Below are 22,797 nucleotides of genomic sequence, written 5' to 3'. Positions count from 1 at the left end.
ACACACACACACACACACACACACACAGAGTGCCCTGCTCAGGGTGCCCTCTGCCCCCAGCTCAGGCACACACACACACCCACAGAGTGCCCTGCTCAGGGTGCCCTCTGCCCTCAGCTCAGGCACACACACACACACACACACACACACACACACAGAGTGCCCTGCTCAGGGTGCCCTCTGCCCTCAGCTCAGGCACACACACACACACACACACACACACACCCACAGTGCCCTGCTCAGGGTGCCCTCTGCCCCCAGCTCACCTGTTCTAGGCACACACACACACACAGAGTGCCCTGCTCAGGGTGCCCTCTGCCCTCAGCTCAGGCACACACACACACACACACACACACACACACACACACACACAGAGTGCCCTGCTCAGGGTGCCCTCTGCCCCCAGCTCAGGCACACACACACACACAGAGTGCCCTGCTCAGCTCACCTCGGGCATCAGGCGCTTGGCGCGCCGGGCGGGCGGGCAGCTCTCCGAGGGTGGCACCGACTGCCGCTGCGGGATGTCGTGGGGCTTGTACTCCTTGTCCTTCGTGTCACTGCTCAGATCTGGCTTCTGCAAGCACTAAAGAGACAATTTGATTACTTTGTTTCTGCCTCTCCTTGCAATACAAACAGTGTAGAACAATTTCTTGGCTCTTGGAAAGAACACAGACAGGGCCCTAATAATTCCTGTGCTGGGTTAATAAACAGCATGTATGACAATGGTAACATTACTTATCTGAACAAGGCACAACATCACTTTTTCTCATCAGTTTAAGGGCTGCAATCACCATAATAATGGATCTTAAATAAAGCTGAAGTCATCCTTTAAGTGTTAATGAGCACCAAACATTTCTCTGTGTGTAATACCAAGTCCAACTCTTCTGGCAGATGGGGATTTGCAGAGTGGGTCACCAGCACTCTGGAACTGCTGAAGTGTCCTAAGGTTGAGTGGCTGTCATGCCAACATACAGAGCAATATAAAAGTAAATTACAACCTATCAAACATCCCTGTCCTAACTGAAATACAGCTCTGTACTACACACATTGCAGGAGCTCCCTTCCTTCCATGTTTTGGAGAGGACAACTGCTGCTTGAATTAAGGGCAGAAGGGAAAATATTCAAGAACAGTTTTAGTTCTTTCAAGCTGCTGAATGAACACACTTAATTGCTGAAAACTGTGCATACCTCTGGCAAGAAACAGAATAATTAGTGACAATTCCCCGTTTGTCAAGCCACACAACACTCAGTAAGTGCAGACAAAATGTAACAGTTTTTAATGAGTAAACAACAAATCCTACAGACAGAAAAATCTCATGTTGCCAGGAAGTAATTCATGAAATTGCTGGATCCACATTTCCCCAGTTCTGTTAGTCTATTCCCATCATAAACATTTTCTCAGCAAGAGAGAGCAGTAAAGGACAGAGAGAACCACTGCAGTGGTGTGAGGATGATGATGCTCTATAGACAGCACAGAAAACAGACTTTCAGAAACAAATGACAGCCAGGAGGGGGCAGGGAAAAGGAGGAAAAAGTGTTATTTTAGAAGTGAAGTCTATGCTAAAAAACTATGTATTTAACAAAAAAGGAGCATCAGTCAAGGGCGGCAGGATGTCATTAACCACCACCCACAGACAGCCTGTGATACTGACCAAAGAAACATCCAGAACTGCTGTTTGTTTCAGACTGCCTCCAGTCTTACACTTTGGAAACTCTAGGTTTATATGCTGAAAGCAAATGGCTGACTTAACTTCAGCATTAAATGCACAGTACCACTCAACCTTGCAGCTCATGCACACAACCAGTGAGTCCTGGCTGATGCTCAAAGGTTGGGGCTGGAGCCCCAGAGCACTGCAGCTGCCTCTTCACAAGAGCCTTAAAGCTCCCACTGGAACCAGAACCACAGGATTGCAGAAGGGTTTGGGTTGGAAGGGACCCTAAAGATCACCCTGTCCCATGGGCAGGGACACCTTCCACTAGATGAGGCTGAGACCCATCCAACCTGGCCTTAAATGTTTCCATGGATGAGGCATCTACCAAAGATGAAAGATGATGTGACATCAATATCAGTGGAAGACAGCAAAAAATAACAATTTCTCAGAACAGAAAATGGACAAGCAGAAAGAGCAAATGAGTGGGAAAAGGTTGAAAATGAGAGAACAGAAAAGAACTTCGATAAAATCTGGGTCCTTGAATCATTCATTTCCTCATTTGGTGAAAACCAAAATTATCAGAAAAAAGAGCTTCTACTGCTTCTGATAATAGAGGACATATGGTCCTTGAAAACAAAGATCTAGAAGGCAAACAGCTTTTCCTAAACAAAAGTGTAAGAAAACCTTGAAAACCAACAGATTGTGCCTCACTTCAGAGCAGTGCCCAAACAAACCCAAAACAAAACCAACCAAACAAAACCACACACAAAGCAAAAAAAGCCCAAAAAAACAAAACGACCCTCAAAAATCCAAACTAAAAAACCCCCAAACCTCAGGAACAAAAAAAAAAAAAAAAAAACCAAACCCAAGCCCCCAAAAACCAACGAAAAACACACCCACAAAACCCTGAAAAAAATCAATCAAACAAACCAAACCCCCCCCCCAAACCCCACAAAAAAAAGAGCATTCACTGTTCTTTAAAAAACACCAGAGGACATTTCCTAAATAATGATCTTTCACCACCTATTTAAGCACAAACACTTCCCAGTGCCTCTCTAACCTGAAGCAAAGGCAGTGGTATGGAATGGCTGTTAATCACAGTATCAGCTGTGATTAACAAGAGAACACCTGGAATTAAGTTCTAAGGATGGGAACTCCTCTGTCCCTCCTTTACTCCCACACTGACCATCAACTGGCTCCAACCAAGGACACAGCTGCCATCTCTGCAGCCCTTCCTGGTCCCAGCCAGGCTTTGGTGAGGTTGTGCTTCCATCACCCATTCCCCAGCAACTCATCCCACACACTCTGACCATGATCTCCTCATATTCCAACAAGATGGTTGCACACATGATCCTTGAACCCTCACAGTGACAGGGAGCAAGTTAAAACCCCTCAGCTGAAGCCACAAAGGAGCAGCTCCTTTAGCAGACAAAGGACAATGCAGGAATGGTCACAAGGCCTTCAGGAAGTCAAAAAATTGGGGGGGAAAGGGATACAATTCATCTCCTCCAGGTTTAGACATTTATCAGTTGTAATTAAACTGGTAGTAATTTACACAAAAGCCAGTCAGTCAGGCTCCCTGTACTTGCAGAATACAACTGGTTTATCCCTGTTACACATCCATGGAGGGTAAGCCCCACCAAGCTCCAGAGGTGCTTGTTGTTCTCCAGGAACAATGAAGATGCCAGAGAAATGTCTGTTGTTTTGGTTTTTTTCAAAGTTTTTCTAAACTTTTTAATGTTTATATTCTTGTAACAAACTTTCTCACACACTTAATGTAAATAGTTTATTGTTTTGTATTTTTTATGGAGAAGAAGAAATTTAATAAACTGTTAGTTTGTTCATTGTCATCCTCTAATCTACTGTCACTTTTAGAAATCTATAAATGTTAGAGTCAGAAATTAAACTTCCCTCTTTTTTACCTTAGAGAATTGCGTCTGTGTTGTTTTATTTCATGTCCTATAGCAACAAAATGTCTTACACTGAAATATCTTTATCAGAGGCACACACATATAAATCTTTGGAAATATGAATCTCACTAAAGCCTTACTTTGGAAAAGAGACGAGATGCACAATTACTGAGTCAGCTGGATTCACTGAAAAACAGAAGTGAGACCACCTCGAAGGCCCCCAAATGTAGCTGCACTTTAAATCATGAAACATCTGGGCAATGCACCACAGAAGATGCACTGACAGAAGATCCTGGACACCCCAGTTCATGTAGGAGACACCTGTCCCTGTGGGCATTCAGTGTGGCTCCCTGGGATGACACACAGCTACCACAGCTGGGAATGAGCGGTACAGGTGCAGGAGCCAGTACCAACAGGTTCACTGCAACTACTCTGGAGACACCCAAGGCCTGTCTAGTCCAATTTCAAAATAAGAGGAAAACAAATACCCCTTGTGGGGAACTGCTTTGGGTATTAGAAATTGGCTGGTTTAAGGAATCTTTGCTGTTGGACTGAACATGAGCTTTAATGAAAACATGCTATTCCAGTCTATTCCCCTCTGAACAGCTCCAGAGAGTTTCATTATTTCAGCATGTAGATAGAAATATCTCCAGCTGGAATATCTGTCAAATAACTCCTGAAGCCAGTTTAACATGTATTGAAGCCACACAAACAGATAATGCTATACACAGATCTAGATGAGATTAAAGTTATGGCACAGTCATTAGTGGAAACTACATAATTTCATATTCTTGGCTTTTGCAGGAAAGAAAGCAATGACTATTTCAAGTATTACCAAATAAAGAAAAAAAAAAATCAAAAGACTCAGTGAATACAAGCAGTAATCTTGTCTGGATGAGCACCAGAGCTGCATGAAGAGCTTCTCTCAACAGGCTGTTGAAGGAGGAAGCATATCTCCAACTGACAGCTGTCACATTGAACAGCCACAGCTTCTCCAAAAACACAGCTCAGGTGCTTACATTACCACTGAACAGACACACAGTAACAAACACCTACACAAGAAGCATCTGGGTAAGCACCACTTAATAAAAACATGTGAAAGGAAGCCAAAAAGAATCTCATTTGACATGATACTCAAAAAATGTATTGTAAAACAAACTCACTTGAAAGACAACACTGTCAGGAAAAAAAAAATCAAATTAGAGTGAAAAGTGAGCTAAACCCAGCTTATTTCTGTGAATTCTCTCAGGTCATTAAAAAATCTGTGTCTGCTACATATAGGAGGGGAATATTTTAACTGCCTGGGGAGGGGAGGAGCTAAAAAAAATAAGTTAACCCTACATGCATCACTTGTCTAGAACTGCCTCCACATGGGTTTGGACAGATGTCAAGTGCTCATTGCAAGACAGAGCTTGAAAAGTCATTTAAAATGAAGCATGTCTTCATTTAAGGAGGTTTTTCCTCTTCTAAAAGAGTTAAATACTGAGCAAACCATGAAGTGAGTGTTAACTGTGTGACAGACACTCTCAGGAAATTTCTATTCCCAGGATACTATGGTACCATATTCACTATTTTACAATTTAAATTAGATCTTTCCCTGTGCAATGGCACCTCAAAAATATGGCAGTAAAGACAGGTGTAACAAACATACAATAAAAACTCAAAAAGAAATCACAGTTTTCAGACCTAATATAAATGCCAAGTTTTCAATTAAATGCCTTTAGAAAATGGTGCTGCTTTCCATCACTTAACATGAATGTTTGAGGGAAGCCAAATTATTCTTGATCCAGCAGATTCCTTAGCATGAAGATTTTTATCTTCAACTCTATTTTGTTCTTATCCTGTTTGCAAAAGACCCCTTTTTCTGAAGAGCCAGCAGAATTTAGCTGTTCTTCACTGACAAGTGATTGTCACTACCTACAGAAAAAGTCTAATTCTAACCTCTCTGGACTTACATCAAATCCCTTCCTCATTTTGGTAGCTTTGTGTAAAGGCCCGTGTTGATTTCTGTACACAGAGATATTGCTTGTAACAGGATTAGGGCATTTATTGCTTAAAAAAGGTCAGCACTCCTATCTTTGAAAGATCATCACGGAAAGAGCATTTCAAAGAAATAAAAACGGATGTTGGCAACTGCAACCAATTTTGGTTTTCCAAATAAATGACTGCTGCTCTAAAAGATCAGACCTATTCCTCATTAGAGATTACGCGGCCTCCACTCTCAATCAACCCTGAATTATGGTTTAATGGCCAAATCAAAGATTGATGACTAAGAAGGATGAAGATTTAAGCTTGAAAAATATCCCAAGTCATGCTATTAACATCACTACAGCAGCCAGGAAGCTTTCTGCAACTTGTCCCCCTTAGTGAACGTGCCACAAGCCTGCCATGGCTTGGCACAGTCCCTGAGTCACTCTAGGCACGTGCCCACTCAGGCCCACAGCACTTATTGTGGCAGAGAGATGGACCTGGAATGTTCCATGAATGCAGCAGGACTTGGCCTTACAGAAATCATTACAGGAACATCCCTTATCATGAGGCTTTGGTAAACTGCAGAGAGAGAATACCAACAGATACTGCTGGAAACAGGAGGCAGAGGCTACCTGGGAGGACTAATGCTAAAAACTTCACTTCTAATGAAAAGTTTGCCTGTGGCTTCCTGAACTGCTGAGCACAGCATCTGGTCACCTGCATGACACCAGGCACAAAATGCAGCTTCACAAACATTCCAGAAACCAAGAGAACCCTCCCAGAGTGGCTGCTACATGAACTGAGCAGTTGGTTTCAGCACAGCTTACCAAGAGACTCGCCCCTGACTGGAACAAGTTGTAGGGGTAGAGAATTCGCTCGTAATGCGCGCGGATGTGCGAGCCCACGGCTTTGCCAGGAGCAAAGCCCATCCTCGTGGCTATTTTGGTCCATTTTCTCTCCTTGCAAACCACATCGAATCCTCCTTGTTCTGCAACTAGCTAAAAAGTGAAAATAAAATAGTCACATATTTAATGGTAAAACTACCAGTGTTCAAGGATAAAGGCAAGAGGACAGCATTCCAACTGACATTTTAAACAACAAAAATATAGATTTAAAATCCACACTCGACATCGAAGTTGTTTTAAGGCAATAACTGGAATATGTAACATATAGCCTGTAATTCCTGTAATATATTCCTGTAATTCAGGAATTACAAACTTGTTGAATTTACAAAGAAGTCAGCACCTGTGTTCCATGCGCACTCAGCCTACTCTGAGAAATTATTTGGCTGCAATTTGTCACTTTGTATCCCAACACAACTTTCTAGCACAGGACACACAGTCCTTTGCACTGGAACAAGTGCTATAAAATAAGCTTTAAAACTCCCAATAAAAACTGCCCTAAACATAAAAAAAGAGAAAGAATGTATCCTATTGGAGAATCCCATCTCTTGCTATCAGTATACATGAACTTCTCCACAAGTTTAACAAGTTTCATCCTAAAAGTAATTTGATTTTTTTCTTCCATATTTCTAATGGAAATTTTTTTTCTCTCACTTTTGTCATTGTTCAGGAACTTTCTCCAATTAAGCCTAAGTTTATTCTTAACCAGTATACCCAAGCTCAGTTTTAAAGAAGAGCTGTACATTTAAGGTGATCTCCTAGCCCACAGGAAAACTTCTATGAGAATGTATTACTTACAGTCTTTCTCTGATAATGTATTCTTACTCTTACTGTCCCATTAGCTATGTTAGCTTAAACAAAGGAATACTTTTTCCAGCTTAGATATACCCCAAAACCTCCCCTGACCCACTGTGATACCACCCCAGGAACTGAGATAACACAGTAGCTCTTCAGGATAGTTTTTCATAATGGTCTTACTCTGTTAAGCTGAAATAAATCCAAGATCTTCCTCTCCACATGTGGAATTTTCAGTGTGCATCCTTGAAGCTCCCAAAACTTTGCAATCTGGTCCAGAAAATTCAGCTTTACACGAGTTTGAGCCTGAAACCAACCAACCAAACAAGTGAACTGCATGCTAAAAGCAGATGTAGGTTTTGTATAAGGTTTACAGCACTGCAGCTGGAGCTGCTTGCCCAGCTTTGCCCTCTGCAAGAGTCATTTTCCATTTTTCCCTCTCATCATTTGAAGAAAAATAAATTCCATGTAGATATCATTGATGGTATTTGTACCTTTCCTTGAGTCACTCTGTGTTACCTTTTACTGCATTGAGAAAAGTACTTTGGGAGAACAGCCAAACAGTGATTACTGCTAAAACCTCCCTAAACCAGCTGCAGAGTCAGGATTTATTGCATTTACTACATTAATCATTGCAATCATTTATTACTATTTGGTTTATTTGCAATAACAAAAAAATAAATCCTTTTTTTTTTAATTTTTGAATTTTTTTCTGTTATCCTTTCTCACAACTGCTTTTGTTTCACTTTCAAGGATACAAATGGGTCAGGGCAGGGAAAGTCTGGCTGGCTGCACAGCAGTTACCACAGTTAGATCACTGCACTGCTGCTATGTAAGAACAGTAACTTAAATTTTGACTTTTTTTTTCAGCACATTTTCTAATCTTAAGGTAAAAACTGGCCACATCTGTACAGATTAGCTTGTCTGCAAACTCCAGGGAGTTCTGAACAGCTTGTGGTCACACAAATCACCCCCTTAGCATTCCAAGCCAGCAGCTGAGCCCTTCCCCAGCACTTCACACGACCACGTCAGGGCTTTAAAAACCAAGAATCAGGAGAATAATCAGGCATAGAGTCACCATCATCCCAAATGGTACCAGCACTGAGCCAACCAGGATCCCTCACACTCCCCTTTAGTGTCAATTCACTGAAGCAGTGAATGAAAGTGCTTGTGAACAGCAAATTTCCACAAACTGAATCCAGATTTTGCAATTGTTTCTTCCAAAAGGCTGGCTATTTTTAAAGCACTCCAAGTGTTTCATCTCTTTTCCTTTTGAAAGATGCTGTATGAGTACAAAATACAGACACAGATCTATAGTCCTGGACAGTTTAACTACTTTGAAGCACCACCTGTGTGGAAAAGGCCTAAATTATGTTCCTTTAATGAGCATTAACATTACTTTTATGCCTGGAATGTTTCTAACCAGGTTCTCAAACAGATGAATTTCCGTGCTAATTAAAAATTGCTGGTTTTGGTCCAAAGTGCTGTCAGCTCATGGCCAACTCTGGCAAACATCACCTCCCAAAAACACACAGACACATTTGGGAGCAGAAGTACTGCTCAGCTTTCCAGTTTACCTCCAGTTCATTGAGCCTCTGGATCCTTGGTGTGAAGTGAAGCTTGTCCACATCGCACGCGAATGGAGGCTGCCAGTCCTGGAAAACAGAAGGGTTCCATCAAAAGAGCAGGAAAAGGAAAGGAGTTCCTGTGACAGTCAAAGCCAGGGGAGCCCAAGGCATGAAGATGCCCCCGTGGCCTCCAGAGCCTCCTCAGCCCCACCAGAACTTGGTGCAGAGGGGGCTCAGCAGTCCCAGCCCGACCCATCAGGGAGCCAGGGCTGTGCTGACACCCAAACCCCCTCAGCAGGAACAAGTCAGCAGCAATGGTGAGATACCTGGAGTGAGTGTCATTGCCCACCCCTTAGAACACTCCACTGTGCCTCAAAAGCAGATAATGGAACCACAAAATCAGTTACATTTCGGAATTGAAACCTGTCCTGCACTGTAAGCCTCCACAGAGCCATGGTATCATTAAGGCTGGAAAAGCCCTTTATGATCATTGGGTCCAGCTTTGAACCCAGCACCACCACCACGATCACCACTAACCCATGTCCCCAAGTGCCACATCCAGAAATCTTTCCAACACTTCCAGGGATGGTGACTCCACCACTGCTCTGGGCAACCTGTGCCAATGCTTAACAATTTCTTTGGCTGCAAACATTCAGGAAGAGCTGGAATATGACCAATTAAAAAAAATATTATTATTACTATGATAAAGTACCTGCAACTGAAGTGTTATTTATAAACACAACTATAAAGCTGTTTTATCTTTTAGATCTCTGACAACTACTGCACACTCTTGGTTTGCTAATACACAACTTCACAAAACTAAATTAGATTTGATTTAAACTTGACAGGAATTTATTACATATTATTTTATCTTATTATCACTAATTACAGAATGAAGATAATGCACAAATGAGCTACTGACAATGGAGTAAGACAAAGCTTTGCTTCAGGAAAACAAAAACCTTTCTTCAGCATTGGGTGACTGAGGCAACTGAAGTAAGACCAGCATCATAAACACAGTATTTTTTATTTTAGATTCACAGACAACATGAAAATTGGAGTTAAAACCAATCATCCATGATTTCCAAAGCAATTATCTTACAAACAAACAAGAAGCAAGATTCACCAAGAGTGTGGAGAAGCTGAAGAGCAAAGAGAGCCACCAATCCATACATTTTACCAAACTTGCATTGATTAATCCAGACCTTAAAATCAGTAGTAGAAGTTTTCTGATCCTGCAAGGCACTTGCAGCACATCACAACTTGACAACTCCAATTGGAATTAACATTTGAATTGGAAATTAGACAATGGTAGGGGGTCAGGAAGAGAAGTTACCCAGAGAATACTCAATCCTTGACCAGTGGGACAGATTTCTCGATTATTTTCCTGCTTTTAACCACAAGACAGCCTGGTGCCCAAAGATGTGTTCTTGAGAAACTCGATAACACTAACCCTTCTTTGACTGCCTATTCTCTATGCCAGAAAACCAAATGCAATGAAACCACCAAGGCTGAGGAAGAGAACTGACATTCTTCTCTAATATCCTGTTGTCTGATGAGTCATTTCGAGCCCTCAAGCTGTAAGATGAGAAGTACAACTGGGAACAACCCGGCAGGATTTGAAGTATTGTACTTCAACAGGACAAATCTGACACTCAAGCTGAACCAACTGGTTACATCATGAGTCACAACTCCAGAGTCTGCTCTGTACCAAAGACAGGGAGACAGGAGACAGGCACCAAGACCAAGAGGGGACACAGTGGCAATGACACACAGGACCCTTGAGACACTGGGGACTGAATTAAACTGCCCAGGGGAGAACTGTAGGGAGATTTGCTTAGGCTGAGAGTAAATGAAACCAACCAATGAAGCCAAACCAGCTTAGGCTGTGCTGCCTCTGGCTTTGCTAAGCACTAAGTCAAGGCTGTTCCCAGGTGGACTATGCATTACCCCAAACCAGACCCTCTAACAAGGCTCTGCAAGGGACAAGAACCAGGAATGAGGTGAACAGGGGCAAGAAATTCAGCTCATGTGGGCAGTGATACCACGTCTGAAACTGTCACCAGTCTAGGCTGCACTTCAAGGCCACCACCTGCAGTTACTGGGCTGGCAACACGTCAGGGAAGCCAAGGAAGGGAGGGCACAGCACAGGAGACTTCTGGTTGGGCCACGTGTCTGCTGGCACAGGCTGCTGCTCTGGGCAGAGCCCAGAGGAAAGCCTGCATGCCACTGGGCACAACAGGAGGAACAGGATCTACTTGCTCCTACAGGCTCTGGCTCTTGCTCAGACTAAAGAAATCCAGCTCCAAGGACGCCTAGGGCAGACACAGACCCAATCCAAGTCAGACAGCACAGAGCAGGCGAGCCCCCTCTGCTTACAGAAGCAAATGAGGAAGTTTATGTGCATGATCTTACAGAAACACCTCGTTCACAGCTTGGCACCCGAAACATCCTGCTCCAGAATTAGCTGATTATCTCCATGATCTCCACGTGTCTATTTATTACTGACTGATGCATGTTTGGGGACAGTCTTTCCTGTTTGGCCAAAGACACTGGCTCTGGCAAAGCACCAGTCACCTACTGTGTTGGAAGAGTAACATGACTCCAGACAACACAAGCTGCCACAAGAGGCATTTCCTACTCCTGCAGCTCTGAAGTTTACCAATGACTGAATGACCAAGGCACACACCAAGACACCCTGATGGCACATCAGCTGTTTCTCAAAGACAAGCTTTGTGAACTCCATTTATTCAACAGTATTTTCAGAAGGCGACTTTTCAGCCTATCAGGCAGATGGGGTCATCAGCCAGAATCAAACATTTAACAGCCTTAAAAGTGTTTAATTTTCAGCAAGGAGAAAGTCATTGCAAGAGCTTCTGCTGGGTGATGGTAAATTGGGTTAATGAGAGGCAACACAGGATTGACTCCTGAGGTTTTTAAGCAGGTACCATAGAATATGTTGAGTTGCAAGGGATCACCAAGTCCATCAGGATCATCACATCCAATTCCTGATCCTGCACAGACACCCCAACAATCCCACCCAGTGCCTGGGAGCGTTGTCCAAACACTTCTTGGACTCAGACAGGCTCAGAGCTGTGCCCATTTCCTGGGGAGCCTGTTCAGCACCACAGCACCCTCTGAGGGAAGAACCTTTTCCTGACATCCAACCTAAACATCTCCCAGCTCAGCTCCAGCCATTCCTGCCAGTCCTGTCACTTGTCATGAGAGAGAAGAGATCAGTCCCTGTCCCTCTGCAGCCCCTCAGGAGGATGTTGAAGACCCCAGTGAGGTCTCCCCTCTAGGCTGAACAAACCAAGTGACCTCAGCTGCCCCTCATGAGGCTTCCCCTCCAGACGCTTCACCATTCTCATGGCCTTCTTTAGGATGCTCTCCAGTGGCTTCATGTCTTTTTTATATTGTGGTGCTCAAAACTACACCAAGGACTGGAGGCGAGGCCGCAGTGGTGCAGGTAGAGCTGACAGAAACAATACCATACATAATATATCACATTAGATTATTATAAAACCACTCCTGGCCTTCCAAACACACTACAGCACATCCCACTGCACACAAACTGTGTCAGATGACACTGCTGCAGACCCACAGCCATTCACCATCTGGAGAAATGACAGCAGGTATAGCAGACAGTCCATCCTGACTGTCACTGAGTCATTTAAAGTCACAACAAGTTTAATTTGGGGCATCCAAACTACTCAAAGTTGATATAACAAATAAGGCTAATATTTATCTTTCTCTATTCCACAGTATGGCAAAGTCCTAAACAAGATGCTTTCAACTCTTCTTTAATAAGTGTATTATTTACTCAACAAATATCTTGGGCACATTTTGAAGCACAAGTTACCAAGCCAAATGCGATGCTCGCTTGCAGGCCCATGAAAAGACATTTCTGTGAGACAGAAATGCCTTTATGCACTTGGAAAGGCAGCAGCACCACGAGAGGGAGCTTCATTGTGCAGGATTCACTTGCCAAGCTGCTGAGCCACACGAGCAGCTTTGCTGGGGAAGAGACCAGCCCCCACCCCCAGCTCTCCAGGCTCTCTTCCCTAAAGCTCCTGCCTGGCAATCAGTAAGACTTGCCCTCTCCATCCAGCTCCTCAAAGGAACTGGTTTGGATTTTCCTGTTTGAAAAAATTAATTTTTAAAGTGTAAGAAGTTCAGTTTGAAGTGTCTTCCAACAGCCATGCTGGGCATTAAGTATATACAGAGAGCAAGAAGATATCAATTTCCTAAAAAAAAAAAATCAGGTGTTCTTACTCCACCAGGACTCTACATTTGAAATTACTCTACTGTGTTCTCTTGTCTATCCCTGACTGTTGTAAGCCTACAAGGGACAAACAAAATCCTGTGCCCACCTTTGCCTGCAATTGTTATAAACCTATAAACCTGTCATCAAATCCAGGCAAAAATGAGATTGACTTCAAAATTCCAAACTCTTCTATAAACTTGAGGGACAAATGCAGCCATGCAGAAGGCACGCTCTAAGGATCACATTAATATTTCAAGCAGTAATGTGAACTACAAATGGTCAGCAGAATTATTTCTGTGATTTCCATATTCCAGCTCCCAGATGAGCTGTTCCAGGGATGTCAGGCTTCAGAGCACTGCATTTCAGCTGGCAAACCTGCACCTCACCCAAACTGACTAATTAAAATTTAACCACCCCCACCCCTATGAATTCAAGTGAACAAGAAATTACCAACCTCCCTGCTAAGCCGTTCTACAAGTTGGTTGGCTTCAGCTTTTCTTCTTCCCTTATCCTCATGTCCTTTATAACCAAATCCCTCGTCTGCTGGCTGCCAAAGCAGCTATTCCTGAATCCTTCCCAGAAGAAATGTTTCAAGACATTTTTCAATAAACAAATACCTTTTTCCTTCTCTTTACAGAACCAGCTTTCCAGTCCTGCAAATAAAAGGGTTTTTTTCCTTTGGCTTTTTTTCTGAAGTCTCTTATATTTTTTCAACATCTTTTGAAAACTGCAAGTAGCATTTTACTTGCAGTCTCTCCCATGTCAGACACAAAAAAAAAAAGACAGCTCTTTCATTATTTTGCTAGACAGCAGCTCATAGTAAGATCCAAAGGAGTATCTTAGCAATTCTTGCCAGAGAAACACATTCATTCAGTAAACTGCAGCAATTCCCCCCTTCCTGGGATGCCCACCCTGTGAGCCTGACCTACATTCTTTGTTCCCACATCTATGATCTTGCCTTGGCAAAGGTGTTCCATGATTGCTGCCTCTGAGAGGAAAGGAGCACACTCGGTGACTCAGGAGGTCCCTTTCAGCCTCCTGGTTTTATGCCTACATTAAAAACACACTTGGAGCTCAGATGGCAGAATCCACACAAACCCATTATCACCCGGCAGTGGGTCAGCCACAAAGCTCCTGTCTAACGGGAACTAATCCCTCTGTGACCCTGTTAAAGGCTGACATCAGTTGGAAACTCCAATCATCAGCTAACCCAGTTTGTGATGAACAGTCCTTCCTTGGTCATTTTAAATGGTGCCGATTTTCTCATCAAACCCCCTGAATTCCTCCTTGCCAGTAAGGGACCCTGGGTGCACTAACCCACCTCAAGTGCAGAACTCTCCAAAAAGGAGCCTGGTAGGGTATTTCTTATTTGAGACAAAATTGGGCTCTGCTATGTATTGCAGACTAGCAAGGGAGAACAGGCTCGACCACAGATCCTTCCCATCTGAGAACCACAGCTAATGAAAATGAGTGTACAGTGGGAATCACGTCTCTAGATCCCAGTGTTTCTGTGGTAGCTCCACAGCTGGAGAGAAATAAAGGCTCAGGTAAGCTGGAGATGATTCTCAAGCACCAGGGCAGGCTGCTCCTTGGGACCCAAAGGCAGAGGGGACAGAAAATACACACAGGGTTTGAACCCCTCTACAGAACAGGCAGGCAGGCTCATGCACAGGAGATGCCAGGCTCCTCTCCATGGAGGCACCTGCATGCAAGGGACAGATACAGCACCAGTGTACCAGCAGAACTGCAGGTACAGCTGGGGATGGACGGGGTGTTGGGATCAGCAAATCCCAGACCCCTGATTCACTGCAGAGCACTGACCAAGACCCTGAAACAGAGCATCCATCAGGCTGGGGCCAGACCCAGCTGTGGCTGTGTGAGGGCACCAGACCCCAAGAGCTGCTGCCACCTCCCCTCACATGGACACACTTTGCTCTGATCCCCAGTACATTCCCAGAGTGTGTGACTGGCAGGGACAGTGCACTCTGTTCCTTGGGCTGTCCCATCACAGCCCTTGCAATGAGTCCAAACCCTCTTCAGAGCCTGAACTGGCAGCTTTCAAACCTCGAGTTCACTCCCAGTGCAACTCAGACTAGGAAAAGACCTGAATTTCACAGCCACCCAGAGCAGCTATGGACAACTCCACCACCCTCAGCCATGAGCAGCTGCAGAGCCCCAGCTGTCCAGGGATTCCCTGCAGCTCCCACCATCCACTGCCCTGGCTCTCCACAACATCCTCCCTTTCCAGCTGCTCAGATTCACCATCCAGGTAAAGCACCTGCTCCAGGAAGACATTTCACTCAGGCACTCCTAAGGGCAGCAGGCTGGAAGATCCCACAAGTTCTTCTTGGCTTCTAAAAACGCTCAGCCTGGTCTCTGGACATGGACACAGCATTCTCCCCCAGCACATCTCAGACACAACCCAATCATCTGGGATTGAGAGGAAGCACATCCTAAAGCACATCCTGGTTTGCTTCCATCCACTGGCAGCTTTTGTTTCGTTGCTGGGCAAGGGAGCCATGTTTAGTTTTAAACTCCATTTTGAGCTATGAGCTATCTTAAGTTAGATAGAATTTCTGTAATTTTTTGTTTATGTTATTCTTGCCCCATATGGAAAGCTCTAGACTAAATTGTTTCATCTTAAATTTTCAATGAGCTGAAGAATGTATCTTGAAAATCCCTCACTGAAAGAAACTGAGGCAAGGAAACTCTCAATGGTTTTTTAAGCCTCCCCCAATGTTTCAGTGTTTCTGAAGAGCAGAAACCACTCATGGTGACCACAGCAGCCCTGTGCATGGCCACTGCCATTAGTAAAATAAATAATAAACTAAAAAGAATTATTCTTTTGCATATTTTCTTGCTAATTAGAGATCAGTAAATAACCTACTCTGAATTTACCTGATTCCACAATACAACCCCTGTGATGAATATGACAAGTTCCTCATTTAAAGCCAACATTTCCTAACGACCTTGGGCAGCAGATCTATTTTTCTTCACATGAATTGACAGCAGGGGAACAGGAACCTCAGCACTCAAATATCTCTTCCCCTCCCAAAACCTCATTCATTCTTGACCCCAAAAGCAGCAGATCTACCACTTTCTACCCTCCACTTTCCCCTTCCAGCTGATCCTCTCTCAGTCAGAAATGCCCCGTTTCCTGACTCACCTGAGCCTGGCCCCTGTTAGGCAGGACCAGGGGTTTGGGCTTGGCTTGCCAGGACTGACAGACGTGGCAGCACCTCTGGTTTCTCCCACTGAGCTCACTTAGGTGTTGTAATTGAGTTACCTCTGTGTTTTCTTTTTGAGAAAATCAACTGACTGAGCCTCTGTGTATTATCAAATCTGAAGGATCATCACCATCAACTTCCTGCTTCAGACAAAGTATCACAATTCTCTGCATTAATTCCTGTTTTAATGGTGGTTTGTTTTACGGCTCCAGGACTAGATTGCCAGAACCCTCAGTCAAGCTGCTCCAAAACTGAACCGGTTTTTTGTTTTGTGTTTTCTTTTTCTCCATAAAAATGTAAATAAATCAAGCAACCAGCTGAATGAGAAGCCTAAACAGACCTTAAGAGGTCTAAACAACATTTAAATCAATGTTGCTCCTCAAAACATGTCCCAGGAGGAGGAGGAGGTCCATTTCTCCCAAGCCCTGAGCCTTTAGGTTTCACCACTCAGGCTCTGCTAAGGTTGAATATTTCAAAATTCATTATTTCACGTGCTGAACTTTTCTGATGCTTCTCTGTGTCCTCTCCAGTTGTCAATTTTTTTTTAAATCCTCCAACGAGTGCGAGATCCTGAATGCAGAATTTTCTACTCTCGTGCTGCCACAGAGGTAAAATCCCCCCATTTCTCACTGAGAAACTCCAGAGCTGCATGCACTGCCTCATCCAGAGCTCCCATTCCACCATTACACTGCTCTCCACAGGGATCCACAGTTATTTTTCTATTTACTCTTTCCTCCTCTAAGATGCTCTATGCTCCTTTGTTCCAAAGGTAAACCTTCTCATTGAGTCCTACTTAAGTGATTACTGTTTCATAACATCCACTGTTTATTGGGCAACTGGGATCCCTCCAGAGCAACGAGCCACCACCATAACTCCATTCAGAATCACAGTTTTTGCTCGTCTAGACTTGTAAAGAAAATTACCTTTGGCTTGAGGTTATGAGACACCATTAGAAAGGGATCCTTCATTACAAACAATCATTAGTAGTTGAAACAATTTGTGATTTGGTGTATTAATTTTGCACAACAGTCATTTCTGTAATTAGAATACTGATCACAATTTCTAGATCTCAGACAACAATAACACACAAATACATGGAATCATGGAAAAAAATAAAACTAATTTGACCACATCAGTGTCCATACAAACGTATTCCACACTATCACCTTCCAAGTTCCTATCCAGGACTATTCCAGACATTCTTCCATTCTGGAGCTAGAGGGGGTCAACTCTTGCACCCAACAAAGAACTTAAGGAAATTAATTTTCCCCATTCTCAAGTTCACCAGTATTCCAGGATTTACTGAAAACTGACAGTCAATAATTTTGATAACTCCTTCAAATTTCCAGCTCTGCTAATACAGACTTTCTAATCTTTAGTGCTTGGTTTAAGTTACTTGGAAGCCTTAACAGTACTTCTCCATATTCACATTATTTAAAGCAATAAAATTTAGCCTGGATGTTGTCAATTTTCATGCTTGGCCTTGGGAAAGTGATGATGTTTCTAGTACATTGTACAATACTCTGTATTTTGAAAAGCATTCATATGTTAAGTAAGGCCTAAGCAATCATTATTTATTATTTCTTCACAGCAGCAAAGCAACGATGCAATGAAGTGAAGGAAGAGTCCATCTTCAAGAAAGGCTTGGAGCATTTGATACCACTCCTGCTCCACACGTTACCATTAACTCTTGAAGCTAAGCTTCACATTTATGAGACTGTTTGCTTCCATTAATTGCTATTAACTACTGACCTTGAAGAACAACTCCATTCTCAAGCAATTCTTCATTTGCCCCCTATATGCCCTCACTGATTTGCAGAGCTATCACAAGCTTCTAGAATATAAGTCCATCACTTGACACGCCAAGTTTTGGAGTAAACTTAGTTTATTCCAAACTATCAGATACTGTTTAAATGAAGAAATGCTAATGAAAGATGTTTTTGGTTCATAGAAGGAAATTCCAACTACAAAATGGCACATGATGGACTGCAAGCAAGTTGTACCCCACCCACTTTCCTGCATCCAGCTGCCCCTTCCCCCGCAGATCCGCAACAGACTCAAATTTAAATCTCTACTTTATACAGCTCACGGACTACCAGGAACAACCCTCATCCAAGCACTCTGCTGCCAATGGGACTCCCTACTCATACCCCACACTGCTGACAAAAAGCCACAGAGAGCAGTGCCAGTGAGCTGGTTGTTGCTGCACCCTCCACTGCAGCATCTTAGAACCCCCAAATGAGAGCAAAACTCAGTCACTGGTGATGGCTGGAACAAACTGAACTGGAATGAAGGGGAGGAAAACTCCTTTTGAGCACTCAACTGGAAACTGCCATGCAGAAATTGCACCCCTTGTTATATTCCTGGATGTTCTTTCATCTTGTGAACATGCAGTGATCCCCCAGAATCCTCTGTCTTCCACCCAAATGTCTTCTGCACATCAGCTACCTCGATATCTCCTCACTAAACAAGTCACTGTCCTCCAAAGCTGCTACAAGAAGCCACTGCAGTTGCGGTTTTCTCTGGGCCCACCTGGTTCTCAGCTAATGCCAGCAGAAAGGGACCAGAGAAAGCCCTGCTGCTGGTCCTTCAAAGCCCAGGCAGCTCTCCTGTGCATGCTCAGGTGCTGGAGCATCCAAGCCAGCTCTGGAGCAAGGACTTGTTCATAAATAAGTGGGGAAGCTACAGCTGGGCACCACCAGCCTCACACAACATTACTCCACACTGCTACTCATATACAGAAACACAAATTCATCTGCTGATAACTATACAGCAGAGTTTAAGCTAAAATAATGCCAGCCCAAGATCAAATTTTCAATTCCTCTCTCGGCACAGATCCTGACAGTTCATGGTGCTGCCTACCTGCTTCCCGGCACGTAACCAGACTGCGCACGCCGGCAAGAGATTCCCTGGGATGCAGGAGGATTCCAAAGCCCAGCCATCACCAAACAAGGCATCCAGCTGGAGCACACACACTGCTGTGCAGAGGGCAGTGCAGTCTCCAGCTCTTGGTATTACAGACCCCTCGATTACACCAAAAAGAACAATAACTGAATATTCACTGCGGCTCCTGATCGCAGGGGGAAGGCCAGGAACTACGTCAACTTAAAGGGTTTTCTGGTCTCTTTGGAAGAGCTCCCTCTATGCTCCAGGCCGCTGAACCAACCACGCACTTCACAAGTCATCCCAGGCATTATCCAGGGAAGATAAAGCCATGGGAGCTCAGCTCTCCCAAAGCCAGGCTCCACAGAACCACCCGTGCTCAGCCCTCAGCAGCTCCAACTATTTCCATCCTGCTTCTAAATGCGCCCAAAGAGCTGATCACACGCCAGGCAGGCACAACACCTGGTGTAATATCTGCTGCAATACCTGCCCCTTCGGGAAGAGGAGAGCGGCTGAAAACGCAGTTGCAGTGAGTAATTCAGTCCTTTGGAGGGCTGTTGATTTATGATCTCCAACAGATAACCTCCTACAAGCAGCTTTCTGATAAGGTTTTGGCTTTTTACACAGGCAGCCAAGAAACATGGGATTTTTTAGATGAGATGCTTCTAAAACAAAGAGACACTCCCCCTCAAAAACATCCAAACAAACGAAAAAATAACCCCCTCAAGAAACCCAACCAAACAAAAAAAGCAGTTCTGGTCGCAGTTGCTGAAACATTGTTGGCAACTTAAAACCCCAAAACATCTACTAAAAAGTACTACAGAACTTCAGTGGTGACTCTGTAACAAAAACCATCTTGCCCCCTTAACTCTGAGCATCTGGCTGCCCTGCATGAAAAGAAGCCCTGGCACATTCTACCAGGACACAAATTCAAGAGCGATCTTCACACAGCAATCGGGGATTATTCCTCCAGAGAGCTGGAACACCTTCCTTCCTCTCCAGCAGGATTCACATTATTCACTCTGCCACAAACATTTCTGCCACCTCTGACACTAACTCAGCAAGTTACTACTACTATTTTAATTCAGAAGGAAAAGAATGGACACAAGAGGAGTCGCAGCAACAACCAAAACACAAAAGTGAGGAGTGTGTGTTTCTGAACATTATTTCTTTGAAGCCAAAGTCTCACTCGCAAAACTTCAGCCTACAAACTGTTCAGTCAGCTTCTCCCCTCGCTGGAGGAGATGTAAGCTCAGTGCCTGTTTAACATTCTAGTTGTTGCCGTCATGTTAACTGCCTCACCTGGCTGCACCACCCCAAGACTCACACCACGCTCCACTTAGGGGAAGAGCAATTCACTCAAAATAAAGATGGTTCACACATTGTTTAATTAGATTTTTTTACTTCCAGAAGCCCCTCTCCTCACCAGTGCGGGTGTTCATACCTTTAAACAAACTAACAATTCTGACTCCACAAAACTGTGGTTCTAAGATCGACACAGCATTTCTTAGTAAATTGAGTCGACGAACAAGAGGAAATCAGAATTCATACCCTAATTTTGAGCTTACTACACCATCGGTTGAGATGATGATGATGAAGATGAAGGCTTACTACTTCTTCCCACTGTGGATTGCATTCTAAAATGGTGGCCATGTCTGTCTAGGCTTCAGCTCGCACAGCCACCAGCCAAACTCACGGCTGCGGAGTTTGGTGTTGTCCAACTTGAGGAACAGTTCCCTGCGCTAAAAGTGCGCCGAGGCCGGGGAGGCCGCGGCGGGGCCGGGGGCTGCGGGGAGCGGGTCGCCCCGGCCCCACACGGCCACAATGCCAACATGGAGGGCAGCACCCCGGGACCTCCTCCGGGGTTCGGCGGGGCCGCTTCGGGCGCGAGGCCCCGGCCAACCCCGAAAGCCGGGGAGAGGCCGGGCCCGGCCGGGGCAGCTGCCCCCCCGCTCCCTTCACGGCCGCTCTGGCGACTCCCCCACCGGGAGCTCCGACACTTAGGAGCCACTTCGCGGGGGAAGCGGCCGCGTCCTTCGGTCCCCTCAGCCCCAGCCCAGTGAAACTTCTGAGGGGCGGCCCCGCCTGCCCGGGGTCACCTGCGCGGCCGCGGGCCGGGGGGAGCCGGGCCGGGCCCCACACAAAGGCCGCTCCCGGCGGCGCCATGCGGGCACTCACCGGCGGCGGCCGCACCTTGCAGATGCCGGTCTGCTCGGCGATGGGCCGGATCTTGTGGATGAAGGCGAAGGGGTCGGCGAACTCCTCCCAGCTGGGCTCGAAGACGGGGCACTCAGGCGGGGGCAGGAACTCGGCCATGGCCCGGCCGGGGCGGCCGCTCCGCTCCGCGCTCCGAACAATCTCCGGAGCCGCCGCGCTCCGTGCGCGTCCGCGGGGGGGCCGGGGCTGGGAAAAGAGTCCGCCCGGCCCGGGCAGGGGAGGGGGCGCGGCTGCCCCGCCCCGCCCGCGCCTTTGTGCGGGGGCCCGGGGCCGGACCGGGGAAGGCCCGTTGGGGGCGGGGGGAGCAGGCAGCGGCGGCTCCTCTAGAGCGCGACCTGGCCCGCGCGCGCCGATCCCTCGTTCGCTACCGGGCCCCGGCGGAGAGCGAGGCCCAGAGAGCGCCGCTCACCGCGGCCGCTGGGGGTCCCTCCCGGTGCCCCCCGCCCCGCCGGGCCGCAGCCTCGCGCCCCCCCCTCCCGCCGCCTTTGTGCGCGGCCCCTCGCCCCGGGCGCGCTGCGGCCGCTCCCCCCAGCACCGCTGGTTCGGGGAGGCCCCCGGGCCGCGCTCCCCGCCCGCCGTGCCCCCCGCGGCCCGGCTGGTCCGTCCCGCCCCCCCGCGCGGGGCCGCCGGCGCTGTGTTTACATGCGCGGAGGGATCCGCACAGCTGACAGCGGACCGCAGCCGGTGCTTCTTTTTTTAAAGAGCCTCTCCGCGCGCCGCCATTGGCTGAGCACGGGTCGCGTCACGCGCGGGGCGGGGCCGTCCGCCTCCGCGCGGCCGCATTGTCTGCCCCGGCCGCGGAGCCCCCGCGGCCCCGGCCCGGCCCCTTTGTTCGGGGGGAGCCGGGCCATTGTCCTGCCCGCCGGCCCCGGGCAGCGCGGGGTAAGGGGCGCTCCCGTTCCCGAGGGAGCTCCGCGAGGTGCCTCCCCCGCGCCCCGGCGGTTACCGGGGCTCCCCCCGCTGGGGGTCCCACACTGGGCGGTCCCGGCCCCAGCAACGGGGCTGGGGGGCGGTGCCGGGCGGGGGAGGGGCGGCTCCGCCGCAGCAGGCGCCGCACGTAGCGCACGTGCGCGGGGGGGGCGGCCCCGCCCCCGGCCCGGCCCCCCCGGCTCAGCCCCGCCCCAGGGACCCCCGGCCCGGCACCGCCCCCGGGCCCGAGGGACCCCCGGTAGCGCCCCCCGCACGGAAGCCGGGGCTTCCGCGGCCCCTGAAGACACAAAGTCACCCTCGGTACTTCAAGTCACCGGTCCAGAGAGGAGCCAACGCTGTGCTGTCACATCCGACAATGAAACAAACAATTGCAACTTTTGAGACGTGCACACAATGCTCAGGGTGTCATTTCTTATAAAACTTCACTTACCGGCTTCAAATTTCACTAAAACTCAGAAAAGCGTCCCCTGTTAAC

The 22,797-nt window shown here is 46.6% G+C and overlaps 1 protein-coding gene across 2 annotated transcripts in view; it reads right to left on the bottom strand.

Moving 5' to 3' along the window:
* Positions 1-21,610, bottom strand: part of KDM5B (lysine demethylase 5B) — a 59,204-nt gene extending 37,594 nt beyond the window's left edge. Inside the window, exons 1-5 of one of the 2 annotated variants that reach the window (XM_066565208.1) lie at positions 21,354-21,610; positions 8,808-8,885; positions 7,414-7,536; positions 6,361-6,531; positions 449-583 (exon numbers count right to left, since the gene is read on the bottom strand). In XM_066565208.1, coding sequence (XP_066421305.1) covers positions 449-583; positions 6,361-6,531; positions 7,414-7,536; positions 8,808-8,885; positions 21,354-21,491 — 645 coding nt within the window. In that variant the 5' untranslated portion in view covers positions 21,492-21,610. The remainder of the gene's footprint in view (positions 1-448; positions 584-6,360; positions 6,532-7,413; positions 7,537-8,807; positions 8,886-21,353) is intronic. The other variant, XM_066565207.1, reaches the window with a different exon arrangement.
* Between the last annotated feature and the right edge of the window lie 1,187 nt (positions 21,611-22,797).

This window comes from Molothrus aeneus, chromosome 24, assembly GCF_037042795.1.
Source record: "Molothrus aeneus isolate 106 chromosome 24, BPBGC_Maene_1.0, whole genome shotgun sequence".
Classification (NCBI taxonomy): Eukaryota; Metazoa; Chordata; class Aves; order Passeriformes; family Icteridae; genus Molothrus; species Molothrus aeneus.
The sequence above is the reverse complement of the archived record's forward strand: the minus strand, read 5'-3'. Positions and strand labels throughout refer to the sequence as shown.